This window comes from Pseudorasbora parva, chromosome 4, assembly GCF_024679245.1.
Source record: "Pseudorasbora parva isolate DD20220531a chromosome 4, ASM2467924v1, whole genome shotgun sequence".
Taxonomy (NCBI): domain Eukaryota; kingdom Metazoa; phylum Chordata; class Actinopteri; order Cypriniformes; family Gobionidae; genus Pseudorasbora; species Pseudorasbora parva.
Genome location: NC_090175.1, coordinates 43,846,247 through 43,858,258, shown reverse-complemented (window position 1 = coordinate 43,858,258; position 12,012 = coordinate 43,846,247). Strand labels below are relative to the sequence as shown.

The window sequence follows — 12,012 nt, the reverse complement described above, 5'->3', positions numbered from 1 at the left end:
TAATAAGCAGGGGAAATTTCCAATTTTAAACAAATAACCATTTAAATGTTAAGGATGATTGTGTTGTAAAAATGAATAGGACTACTAATAGATATAAAAACACTGACCCGTTAGGTAATTTTTCTCAATAAAATCAGATGATTTCCTATTATTTCAATAGAATGTGAGGAAATGCTAGAAAATAACAATATGGTGGCACAGTGGCTTCACTTTTTATGATGTCATGATGAGCAAATCAGTAATTTATATAGAACAGTGGGTGTGACCAAAAGTGGTTTGACAATCACTGAGCTCTAATGTAAGATAGGGAAAGTGACAGTTGTGTCAAACTCTTTCACATTGGCCCTTTGCCAGCAGTAATCCTTTATTGAGCCTGGACCTTAGCTGACATGTCTCTATGCAACCTGCAACAAGTAGCGATTGCATAGTTCCACAGGTTGTTGCTAGTCATTTATCTTGAAAGCTTGGTCTCTCCTTCTCAGGGCCGTGGGGTGTGTGAAGAGCAGAAAGAAGAGCTAGAGAACATGCGGAAGCAGCATGACCTATTAAAAAAAATGCTGGACCAGCAGGAGCAACTCCGCGCACTGCAAGGCCGGCAGGCTGCACTACTGGCCATGCAGCAAAGTGCTGAACAAGCCATAGCAGTGATGGACGACACTGGTGAGGGTAACGTGTTTACTTCATGTTTCTGCAAGTTAGAATCATTTCCGTTTTTATTGACCATATATGTATTACAGTTGTTACAGAGACCACTGGAAGTGTGTCTGGCAGGAGCATAACCTCAGAGCTCAATGATGAACTCAATGATCTAATCCAGCGCTTCCATAACCAGTTGCATGATTCTCAGGTACACAGGTTTTTTTCACCTAGAAGTGATAACTATTGTTGAATGATGCGCATGTAGGTTGGTTCCTTCTTTGTACAGACAAAAGTTCTATTGTCATATACAAAAACTATAATTGCATGACATGTAGTATTTGAAAATGTCTGTGATGTTTAAAGGGGTCATATAATGGTACATGCAGTTTTACACGTTGATTGTATGGAAATGTGTGTTGGCAGTGTCTGTACACAACCATCCTATAATGATAAAAATCCATCAAGTGTTTTTTTTTCCGTATGTTTTCACCTGTCTCAAATCGAGCCGTTTGACCTTGTGACGTCACACAGTCGGATGCTCCTCCCACGACTGTTGATTGACAGCAGCGTTTCATCTCAGACCCGCCCTGAGTGAGCTCAAGCTCTCGTCGTCATATCCGCCATTGTGGATATGCTGGAGCAGAATGGCGTCTAAGCGATTGTAGTGTTCTGTTCTTGGGTGTAATAATGAACACAGTAGTCATTCTGATGTTCCTAAATCCGAAGATGCAGTGGCTGAGATTTGTTTTCGTCAATGCTTTTATGTCTGCATTTCTCACCAGACTGCTTTATAACCAAGGGTTAGTATGAAGCAGGTTTTGCTAAGAAGCTGCTCCTGAATAAAGGTCTGTACTAGCTCTTCCAGAAAAAGTGAGTGTAGTTTGTAACGCTTCACGATGAACTGCAGCTAAAGTTTACAGCGTAAGTTAAATTACGGCATGCTTTCTATGTATGACATTCTCAATATAATAATCCCATGTTTATAATGAACAACACATTATGGTTATTGTGTTATTACAAACTGTGTACGCTGGTTTTAAAATTGATGTGGTAACAAGCTTAATTATGTAGATGGTTTATAACGGTGTCAAAAAAAAGTGTTGTAACAGTTATTACAATGCATAGACAACGTTACGCATCACTGACAAACCGACATTACCAGAAAAAAAGTTTTTATTGCCATTAGGTGTAACATCAATCTGTCAATGAACTAACATATACATCAGTAAACACATAGCATTCACGCTAACATTACCCTGCCAGTACATAAAAACAGATCAAAGTGACATTACATTAACCAACCATTTAGAAACGTCATATTTAGCCTTAAATGTCGAATTTCGTTGGAGCTGTCGTCTTCTTGGAGCTGTCCCGGTCTGACTTCGGTTCAGATTGACACAGTTGCACAGATCTCCTCAGAAGAAACTCACTTCACCATTCTTAAGCCTCTGTTGTCAACGACTCTGTGCCGTCCCAAAGAACAGGGGGGCGGGTAATTTATAATTTAAAGCCATATGCACCGAAATGGCTTGGTGAAAACCGAGCTGTTTTTGACCAGGTAAAATGAGTGTTTTGAATGATAATTTTTAATTAAAGTATATTACAACGTTTTCATTTAGACACTAAAGAATCATATTAACTTGTATAAAATGGCATTATATGACCCCTTTAAAAATAAATAAAAAATTGTCAGTGTTCATGAATAAAAGAAAATCCAACTACTGAATTTCTACTTCTCTCTTTCAGTCTCAGACTGTCCCTGACAATCGACGTCAGGCAGAATGTCTCTCTCTTTCAAGAGAGGTGTGTCGATCACGCACTACCCATAACACCCGTGGTCAGTTGCCCTCCTCTGCCCCACTAACTACTGCATCAACCTCCACAAGTGCTAAACTTACCAAACTACAGGAGCTACAGGACAAGAAGCAGACCATGGACAAGATTCTCCAGGAACTCCACTCCCTTAGAGACCAGACCCTCAACAACAGTTCCTGTAAGCCCTCCCCTCACAAAAGATTTAGAAGATCTCAATTGTACATTTATGCAAAATAGTTGGTATTGCATTAGATGCTTCTGATGCATTTGTTCAGAAATTTACTGTCATTGATTAAATAATTATTTTGTGTTTCTTCAGGTCAGAGTGTCAGTCAACGTGGTGCACGCATGGGCATGTCAGAACGTCCCTCAGTATTGGGCAGAGAGGGAAATGGCCCACGTCCAGTGAGGCAGGACCCCCCCTCCTCTTTCACACAGATAGTTGATAACAGCCACCCTGCTGACAAACTCAGGTCTCTCTCTATTTGTTTCATTTAATCTCACATTGAAGCTTGTACCAATGTGATGTTATTACTTTTTTAAATTTTCAGTGGTTCACTGTATTTAATGTCTGGTTTGTCACTCAATGCAGGAAACTAAAGGAGGTACACAAGCGTTTGAATGAACTAAGAGAGCTTGTTCAGTATTATGAACAGACATCGGATATGGTGGTGGATACTGTAAATGAGAATGTAAAGGATGACGATGAGGGAACCGAGAATGGTTCACTTTTTGAGGCCATGTTTGATTCAGAACAGGAGAACCATGAACCGGTCACCAACATCAGGTACAGATTATAGTAATTTAATTCCTAATGTCGTTTATTTTTGTGTTGTGAATCTCAAATCTTTCTTGATTTAATTGATGTCCAGGGTTCAATATAAAAATTGTGTGTGCAGTAATAAAAGTTTGATAGGCAAGACACCAGTATAAATGTATTCTATGAATCACACATGAAGAAACTCATACGCTCATAGTTTTGCTACAGTTGCTGTAGTGCAAATAGTCACACACCCGTATCAAAAATGTGAAGTCACGGACAAATTTTTCGCATCCGCGAATTAACATGTGAATCCATGCAATGAGAGTTGAACACTTGTAGAATATTTGGTCACAAATGCATTACTTTTCTTGGATATTTTTCTAACACAATCACAAGTCCAATCACTACAACTGCTCCAATCTGCTGATACGAGTCTCACACGCAGTTTTTCTTCCTTCAAATGACAAGTTCTGCGAGCTCTCACTTTTGCACCAAATACACAGAGAATTGTGGAGCAAAAGTGAGTTGTGCATCTGAATATTAATATAGATTTTTTTTTAATAGTAGCCTAATAAAAATAATTTAGTTCAGTTAGAGAATAGACGTTGCAATTAAAAACTGAACTGAGCACAGACCAGCAGCAGGAATCAGATTTAATTTATCACAAGAGTTAGAAGCTGACAATATGACTGCAGAAGGTTTCAAAGCTAAAAGCACCCCTTTAAAGGGGGGGGTGAAATGCTGTTTCATGCATACTGAGCTTTTTACACTGTTAAAGACTTGGATTCCCATCCTAAACATAGACAAAGTTTTTAAAACTAATGTTGGACGTTTGATGGAGTATTTCTGTGTTAAAAATACTCCTTCCGGTTTCTCACAAGTTTCGGAGAGTTTTTTTCGAGTATGGGTCTACTTGACGTTAATAGAACGGAAAGTCCTTGTATGGGCCGTACGGGCTCTTCTCCCGGTAGGGTGCGCGCGCGCGTAACTAGAGGCGAGAGAGGAAATGCACTGCCGTAAACACTGCTCTCAGCTGCAGATCCAGTCGTCCGTGAACACTAATGTCGGTTATAGTCCGCGCCGCGCTCCACTTCATTCCTCCACTTTGACATTAAGCGACTTCAACGCTTCAGCACAGCATTCCAGAAAGGCAGCGCTGCATTTGTAAGTAAAACTGTTTCAAATGTCTGTGCTGTTGCTTATCGTCGCGTATGTAAACATCAGTAAACGACACGATCGCGTGCTTCGTCATTCAAATGCGCTAACGGACTTCATTGCTGTTCTATGTAACGTTATAACGTTACACTAGTCTGACGTGCAAAACCGTTTTTCTTGCTACTAAGGTTTGGTCGCATACAATAGTCCATAAACCGAATCATGTCCTCATAAACTGAGAGTAAAGACAAATGTTGACAGGCAACTAAATACAGTACATACCAAAGAGACGGACGTCCTGCTGTTTCTATTTCAGCCTCCGAATCATATCTATTAGCTGAGATCGATAGCAAGGGTTTCTCCACGCTTGAGGACGTCACCGCTTTGTTCGCGATCGTCATTCTTTAGCTCCGCCCACACGATACGCCTCCAGGCGCTCGTTTTTTTCCGGAAAGACTCGGTACAGCCCATATTTCTTTTATAAATATAATAAATCTAAAGACTTTTCGGAGATATGAAGGATGCAATACTACTATATAGGTACTCAAGATTGACATGAGATTGACTGAAACTGAGTGTTTCACCCTCCCTTTAAGCAAACTTGTCATTGGCCATTGGCTAGGCCTACTGTTCTGTTTTTGTTTTTCATTTAGAATACTGAACACACATTTTAAAGCAATTCACTTCCAAATTGCCTCTAATTTTAAAGTGAAAGTATAATGTGCACAGCCGCACAGGGATTTGTAACAGTGCGCATTATGAACGATTGAGAGAAAGAGAACGATTAATCAACATGCAAGGTCATTATGATTAATATAAAAAAGGGTGTGACCAAATTGTAAGTTGGTGCGAATAGATGAGAAGGTTTGTTGCACCAGAGCAAGCAGTTGGGAGAGTGAGTCTAGAGCCTAGAGCCTGCTTTATTAAAAAATATAATTTATTCAAGACACGTTGCTGTGGCATCAACATGCATTTATCATTCTTGCAATCGGTCACCATAAGAATGTCTATCTTCACCATTCCAATTCCATTCACATTCGATTACATTTAGGTTTTATTTCAAGTTTATATATATTTCAAACAAATTTGATAAGAAAACAGTGGAAATTATTACAGGATGTTATGTTTAGCGTTTTATAAATAAAACCATTAGTGTTGTTGTCAGGGTTTTTCCTTAGATTTTTCTGCACAAATTGCACTTAATTAATAATTAATTAATAAGTAGTGGCAGCTATTTGTAATCCATACTTTTTTTTTGGTACAAGATCTTGCACGGTTGAGTTCGGCAGAATGTCCCGTCATGACCAATCTTCAAGTGTGTTGTGTACTGGACTGACTTGATCATTAGGTTGTCATGATTCAAGACAATCATTGATTGTGAAATACTAGAATATGTCTTTATGGAAACAGTCTTTATGTCTGTTGAGTTCAGTCTTAGAATGTTTCAGCTAGTCATTAAGTGTGTGCCCAACATTAATGTGGTGTGGCTGATCACTGTATCAGTTCAAGCGATAGGATGAATCAAGGGCACATGAACCTATATTTTTCTTTCTTTACTACTAGTTATAGCACTAAATAAGCATAAATGAACTTCAGAAGGTATGTTGAAAGATATAGAATGACTTATAGAATGAAAATATCAACTGACAGGATTATCTGTACAGTTTACATCATTAGGTGGGAGGTGGTTTTCATTCAGGAAAAAGATATTTATATATATATATATATATATATATATATATATATATATATATATATATATATATATATATATATATATATTATATTATTATTATTATTATTTAACTATATTAAATAAAGAATATCAACTTGAGAGCTTGTGAATCTGGGTAGAAATTATTCACAACATCTGTGATCTGTGTGACTTAGAGGCTGCACAGGATGCTTCTGTGAGAATTGTCATATTGAAGGGACTTGAAGAGAACTGGCTGCTTTTCAGCTGTTAATTGAGGGCAAATTAGAAATATATTTATTTATATTTTGTTTGTTTTTGTAGAAATCCAGCCCAACCACAGACTCCAAGTAACTGGATGGACATGAACAGTTTAACAAAGGCTCACAGTGCCTCCAATAATAGAGATGGCCGTCTGAACACAGAATGTGAAATCAATAACCGCTCAGCAGCTAACCTCCATCTCAACGTCCAATCAGTCATAGGTCAGACCTTATACTCTTTCGATTTCTGTTAAGTGTTTGTAAATCTTAATGAGTGATTCACGCTGATTCACACAAGTATTTTAAATATAATGCAGCAATTAACATTTTGTCAGAACCTCTAATAAATTGTTGTTTAGTTTTCAGTCTGTTCTAGTAATAATATCAATTTATCCAGAATATTGCTGTTCTATATTATATATTTTTTTTTATTTGCATTGTAATCAATTTAGAATGCCAGTTCAACTGGGAAAGGCCTTATGTCGGAGTTAAAGATGAGGATGATGATGAGGCACTGGAGGAGGATGATGATGATGACGGAGCAAGAGGAGGCGGCAGAGACAGTGACTGTTCAGGGTCCAGTCGTAAAAGCAGTCTCGGTGGTGATGCAGATTATGCTCAGAAAGTTCATCGTCTTCAAACAGCCAAACAGAAACTCAAACAACTCCAAGAACTGGTGGCCATGGTGCAGGTGAGGGTCTGGCGCCATGAGGGTGATGCAAGATTCCTGTCATTCATAATGCTAATATAGTTTAAGTGGAGCTTGTATAAGTGAGCTCTTTTTTGGAACTCATTCTTCTGCCTGCCTTTTCTTTATTGTGCTTTTTTTGTCAACATGTTGAAGACATTTTTTCTGGGTCTGTTAATGTTACTGTAGAGTGATGATACAGATGGTACTACAGCTAATGAGGATGAGGGTTTGAAGCAACAACAACCCAACAACACCCGAGCAACAACTCCTAAAGCCCAGAGAGATATCACCCTCTCTGATAAAACCAGGTTAGTGTTTGTGTCCCTCGTATGCAGAGCCGGCCCTAGACCTTTGGGGGCCCTAAGCAAAATTTGGTTGGAGGCCCTTGACCGTTTTAAGTAAGGCCTAAAGAAAAGCAATGACTACCTTATAACTATACTGTTCATATATCTACTATGTTACTTTAAAATTTTGTAGTCTATTAAATTATGTTTTAATTATTCTATGTAGCCTACTGTATGATAATTATCTTTTTTTTACGCTGCTGGTCCTGAGTACGTATTTCGTTCTTATGTGGTAGCATGTACAGAACGTCAATAAAAGACCTTGAGTTCTTGAGTTGAGTTCCATGTTTGATGTCTAACAGGAATATTATGATACCACTGAGCTGAATGGCAGTGCAGTGCAATGAACACACACGGATGAACTTGCTGAATAAAAAGACTGATAAAGTGATTTTCACTGACCATCAAAGAAACATTTTTAATTGACACCAGAGTTTAAAAGGCAAAAACAGCACACGATAACAAATTTTGCTGGACAATAAATTGGTCAAGAAATTATTGCGATAAATGATAAGATTTTTCGTTCTAAACCCATTTTCATCTAAAATAATGATAATGGCATAATAATGCAGGTACACCTTTTTTAAAGATCAATAAACTTTTATCTCTAAAGACTCTGATATGGAAAACATTTTAAATATCCACAATAAATTAACAAAACAACCAAAAAACAAGAAAAGCAATGGACTCTCAGTCTGTTAACAAAAATACACTTGAATAAATAAAAAAAGCAATAAATAAAATTGATGAAAACTGCTTTAGGTACACATTAGGGGTGGCACGGTTCACAAAAGCCACGGTTCGGTTCGTATCACGGCTTTAGGGTCACGGTTTTTAAGTTCTGTACGGTTGTTGTTGTTGTTTTTGCTTTTACTTGTTAACACTCCAGAAATTTACTTCAGCATAATATGATATATAGCTTACTTATCCACAATTCAGGATACAGTATTAACACAATTGTTATATCATGTAATCATGCACAAACTGAACTTGACCATCTCTGAGGAAAGCTAGGTGAGATTTTGATACAGCAAGAGAAAGACATTGATGACATGCTTTCATTTATTTGGCAAAAAGAGGAGAATGTGTATTGCTATCTCTACAGGAACTTATGTGCCTTTTTTAGACACAAATATTGAACTGAAGAATTAACTTGCATTTATCAAACGGCCAACTTCAGTGTAGCTTTAAGCCTTGTTTATACTTGACGCGTCCGCACGAGCGCGGCAAAAATTGCTTCAACGAGGAGTGCGCGAGACCCAATTTCGCTTGGCGGTGTGCACGTCAAATTTTGTAACTTTGCGCGCGGCTCCGCAACCGAAGAAGCTCGAGGCGAATCTGGCCGAGCATGACGTCTCATCACGCCTGCACCCAGTCTGCGCTTCGAGTATAATAAACACCTCCCCAAACAGATGAGGCGAGGTGCGTGCGTTCTCTAGGGGGCCCTCTGCAGGCCACGGGGCCCTTTGCAATTGCAAGGGTCGCTTAGTGGCTGGGCCGGCTCTGCTCGTATGGAAATGGGATGTGCGCTTGTATTTTAATTTCATATTGTGTTGTGTGAGAACATGGTGCAGCATATTAAACAAAGCAAGATTTTGCAAAGTTACCTGTGTGAAACAACTTGTATAATGTTTGTTTTTCAGAGAGAAATTATATGAGGAGAAACTCAAGCAGCAGCAGCAGGAACTAAAGCAGCTCCATGAAGAAAGACAGAGACTGATGGAGATTCAGGGCAGGATACAAGACATACAGTGGGCCTGCCCTGACCTTCAGGTACTTCACATATGTACACTTATGATGTACAATAGGTTGTTTTTATTTTGAACTCACACAAAGCAGCTGCAAAACTGCAAACTGATTTTTATGATTAAAAGTTCTAAAATTATGACATGTCCTGTCAGTCGTCTGTGAGCAGTAATGCCAGCGGTCAGATGAGGAGGAAGATTCCTGCAGCAGCATCTACTCCTGCTCCTGCACCATTACACTCTTCTTCCTCAGCTAAAGCCAACACTAGCGGCCTCAAACCCACCACTGAACCTCCTCCAGTCACTGTCACAGACAATGAGGTTAGTGTGGAATGCAAATAGCACTTTTGCTTCCTTTATATATAAGCTAGGTTTTTAATGGGATGAATCTCTCAAATATTTAAATTGTCATAATTTATTCACCCTGTCATTCCAAACCCATGATACTTTTATTTCTCTTTAATTAAACTTGAAAGATTTCTGTCCCTCCTTTCGAACTTATATACTTCAAAAAGTGTATAATGAAACTGTCAAATTAATCCATTTGAATTATACCTAAGATTTATTTAATTAAGTTTTTAAGTTTTAAAACTGTTTTTAATGAAAGAAAACTGTAGTAAATCATTGTAGGTTTTTTTCTTGACAAGAGTAACCGCTTTGTCTCTGGCACTGCTAAAGCATTTCTTTGATAAGACAGGTGTAATGACATTTGCTAAACCAGTGATTTGAGATTAGGGTGTTTACGAACAGGGGCAATAAGTTCCAGGTCTTTTTATTATAGCATTTTTGTGTTGTAAAGTTTAATATTTTTTTGTCTTTTGTGTATTTTTATATTAGCTGTGGTCAGAGATGCGAAGGCATCAGATCTTGCGTGAGGAGTTGAGACAGAGGCGGAAACATTTGGAGAGTCTGATGGCAGAGCAGCAGAGGAGAAGCACACTCACTGACTCTCCATTCAGGAGCGACATACATGAGACCCAGTCCTACAGTCGCGATGAAAGGTAACCTATTTGATCGCTCATGGCTCATTTCACAAGGTGTTTTATATATGAGATGTGAAGATTGAATTTGTTGTCAGGTACTAATCGTCATTTCTCTGTTAGAACTGTGGCCACCTGGGGTGGTTCGACACAGTGTCCCCTTGGTGATGATGATGATAATCATTACTCCTCTGAGGTGGGGGCTGAGGAAGATGATGATGATGATGAACATGATGAGGGAGAGGAGTCCAGTTCCACAGATGAGCTGCATGCTTGCTCCACCCAAAAACAACGCAAATACATCAGGAATAACAGAGATGGGTAAACACAGTCGCATGCACACACTGTGTTTGTATAGACATTAAACCCGACATAAAATCCATATTAACATTGTTTAATGTCTTTTCTTTTTGTGTAGTCTGAAAGTTTGCAGGGAAGTTAATGGTGCTCCTTCCCCTCGTGGATCAAGGGGTCACCGTTGTCAGCAGCCGAAGACTGAGAGCGTTAATTCTAGTAGAGCTAAGCGACAGGAGAACCTCCGCTGGGCGGCTGATCTGTCTCTCTCTGAGGGTGCTGCACCAGCACACTGGCAGGAACAGATCACACACCTCCAGAAACAACTCAACTTCAGCACTGCCATGTGCCAAACTTTACTACAGGACCAACAGGTCAGAAAGTGTATAACATTTTTTTTCCCCCTCATTTGTTCACTTTTTTCCTCACTAACAACTTTTTTCCCCCTTCTCTCATCTTTAGACTCTTTCATACATGCTGCAAGCTCTGCTCACAGGTCCCTATGGTGTTGTGCCCAATAATGTGACCTCTCCTCAGGTCCCTCTCATCATGCACCAACTAAACCAGTGTTACACACAGCTGGCTTGGCAACAGAACAATGTCAATCGGTCTGTCCTTTAGATTTCTTTAGAAAAATATCAACAAAAATTTAAGTCAGATTTTAAGCATGAAGAATGAGCCGTTTACTGTTGATGCACTACGCTTCAGGATTTTGGAATCTGATGTTTTAATGCTTTTGAAATAACTCTCTTATGGTCACTAAGGCTGCATTTATTTGATACATTTTTTGTGTGAAATATGAATTTAAAATAACTGTTAAAAATATTTATTATTATCAGTTGAAAACAGATATATTTTGCAACATTGTGTTGTTTCTGTCACTTATTAACAATTAAATGTGTCCTTGCTGAACAAGTATTCATTTCTTTAAAAAAAAACAAAAAAACATTTGAATAGTAGTTAAGGTCTAAACTGCTTGAATTTGAAACAAGCTTTGGTTTGATTTGTCACAACTTTTCAAATGTGTGGTGTTTTTTTTCTTCTTCTTCATGGCAGGCTGAAACAGGTTCTGAATGATCTGTTGCAGCAGCAGCAGAGTCAGTCATTGTCAGGGCAACAGCAGCATCAAAATGTTGCACGGGACTCTGTATCTCCTTCTCTGTTCCTAAATTACCCACCTGTCAATACACTCAATATGCCTGGACTCCCAAACTTCTCCCCTTTCCCAACTGGTAAGTCCATAATTCATCTGCAATTCTTTAAAATAGGTAAATTCCAAAATTATTTAAAAACAACAACACATTTTTTATATTAACTTAAACTTTTTTCCTTTCATTCTCTCTTATTTTCTACCTTTAGGTTTTAATTTTAGCCCCATGTTTCCCTCTTCAGTAGGAGATTTCCAACAGAACCAGGCCAGTTCAGATCAACAGCATGATCCAAACATATCTGTCAAAACGGAGTACATGAGTTTCCCCCCTCCACTACAGAGATCTCCACTCAACAACACAGAGAAAAGGTACAAATGTATTCCTGTATTTTATATTAAAATGATATAATCTTCAATTACAGTCAGGTGAATATTTAAGAATATTCTTTCTACAAAAAGAAAGATATACCTAAACACCCC

General features: G+C 38.5%; 1 protein-coding gene across 7 annotated transcripts in view; it reads left to right on the top strand.

The window, feature by feature from the left end:
* Positions 1 to 12,012, top strand: part of pcm1 (pericentriolar material 1) — a 60,386-nt gene that overhangs the window by 33,205 nt on the left and 15,169 nt on the right. For 5 of the 7 annotated variants that reach the window (XM_067441902.1, XM_067441901.1, XM_067441903.1 and 2 more), the window contains 16 exons: positions 483 to 660; positions 738 to 847; positions 2,386 to 2,632; positions 2,774 to 2,927; positions 3,047 to 3,241; positions 6,390 to 6,550; positions 6,781 to 7,019; positions 7,206 to 7,327; positions 9,007 to 9,136; positions 9,265 to 9,429; positions 9,946 to 10,109; positions 10,212 to 10,409; positions 10,507 to 10,756; positions 10,845 to 10,990; positions 11,439 to 11,614; positions 11,742 to 11,901. In XM_067441902.1, coding sequence (XP_067298003.1) covers positions 483 to 660; positions 738 to 847; positions 2,386 to 2,632; positions 2,774 to 2,927; positions 3,047 to 3,241; positions 6,390 to 6,550; positions 6,781 to 7,019; positions 7,206 to 7,327; positions 9,007 to 9,136; positions 9,265 to 9,429; positions 9,946 to 10,109; positions 10,212 to 10,409; positions 10,507 to 10,756; positions 10,845 to 10,990; positions 11,439 to 11,614; positions 11,742 to 11,901 — 2,795 coding nt within the window. The remainder of the gene's footprint in view (positions 1 to 482; positions 661 to 737; positions 848 to 2,385; positions 2,633 to 2,773; positions 2,928 to 3,046; positions 3,242 to 6,389; positions 6,551 to 6,780; positions 7,020 to 7,205; positions 7,328 to 9,006; positions 9,137 to 9,264; positions 9,430 to 9,945; positions 10,110 to 10,211; positions 10,410 to 10,506; positions 10,757 to 10,844; positions 10,991 to 11,438; positions 11,615 to 11,741; positions 11,902 to 12,012) is intronic. The other 2 variants (XM_067441904.1, XM_067441900.1) reach the window with 1 other exon arrangement.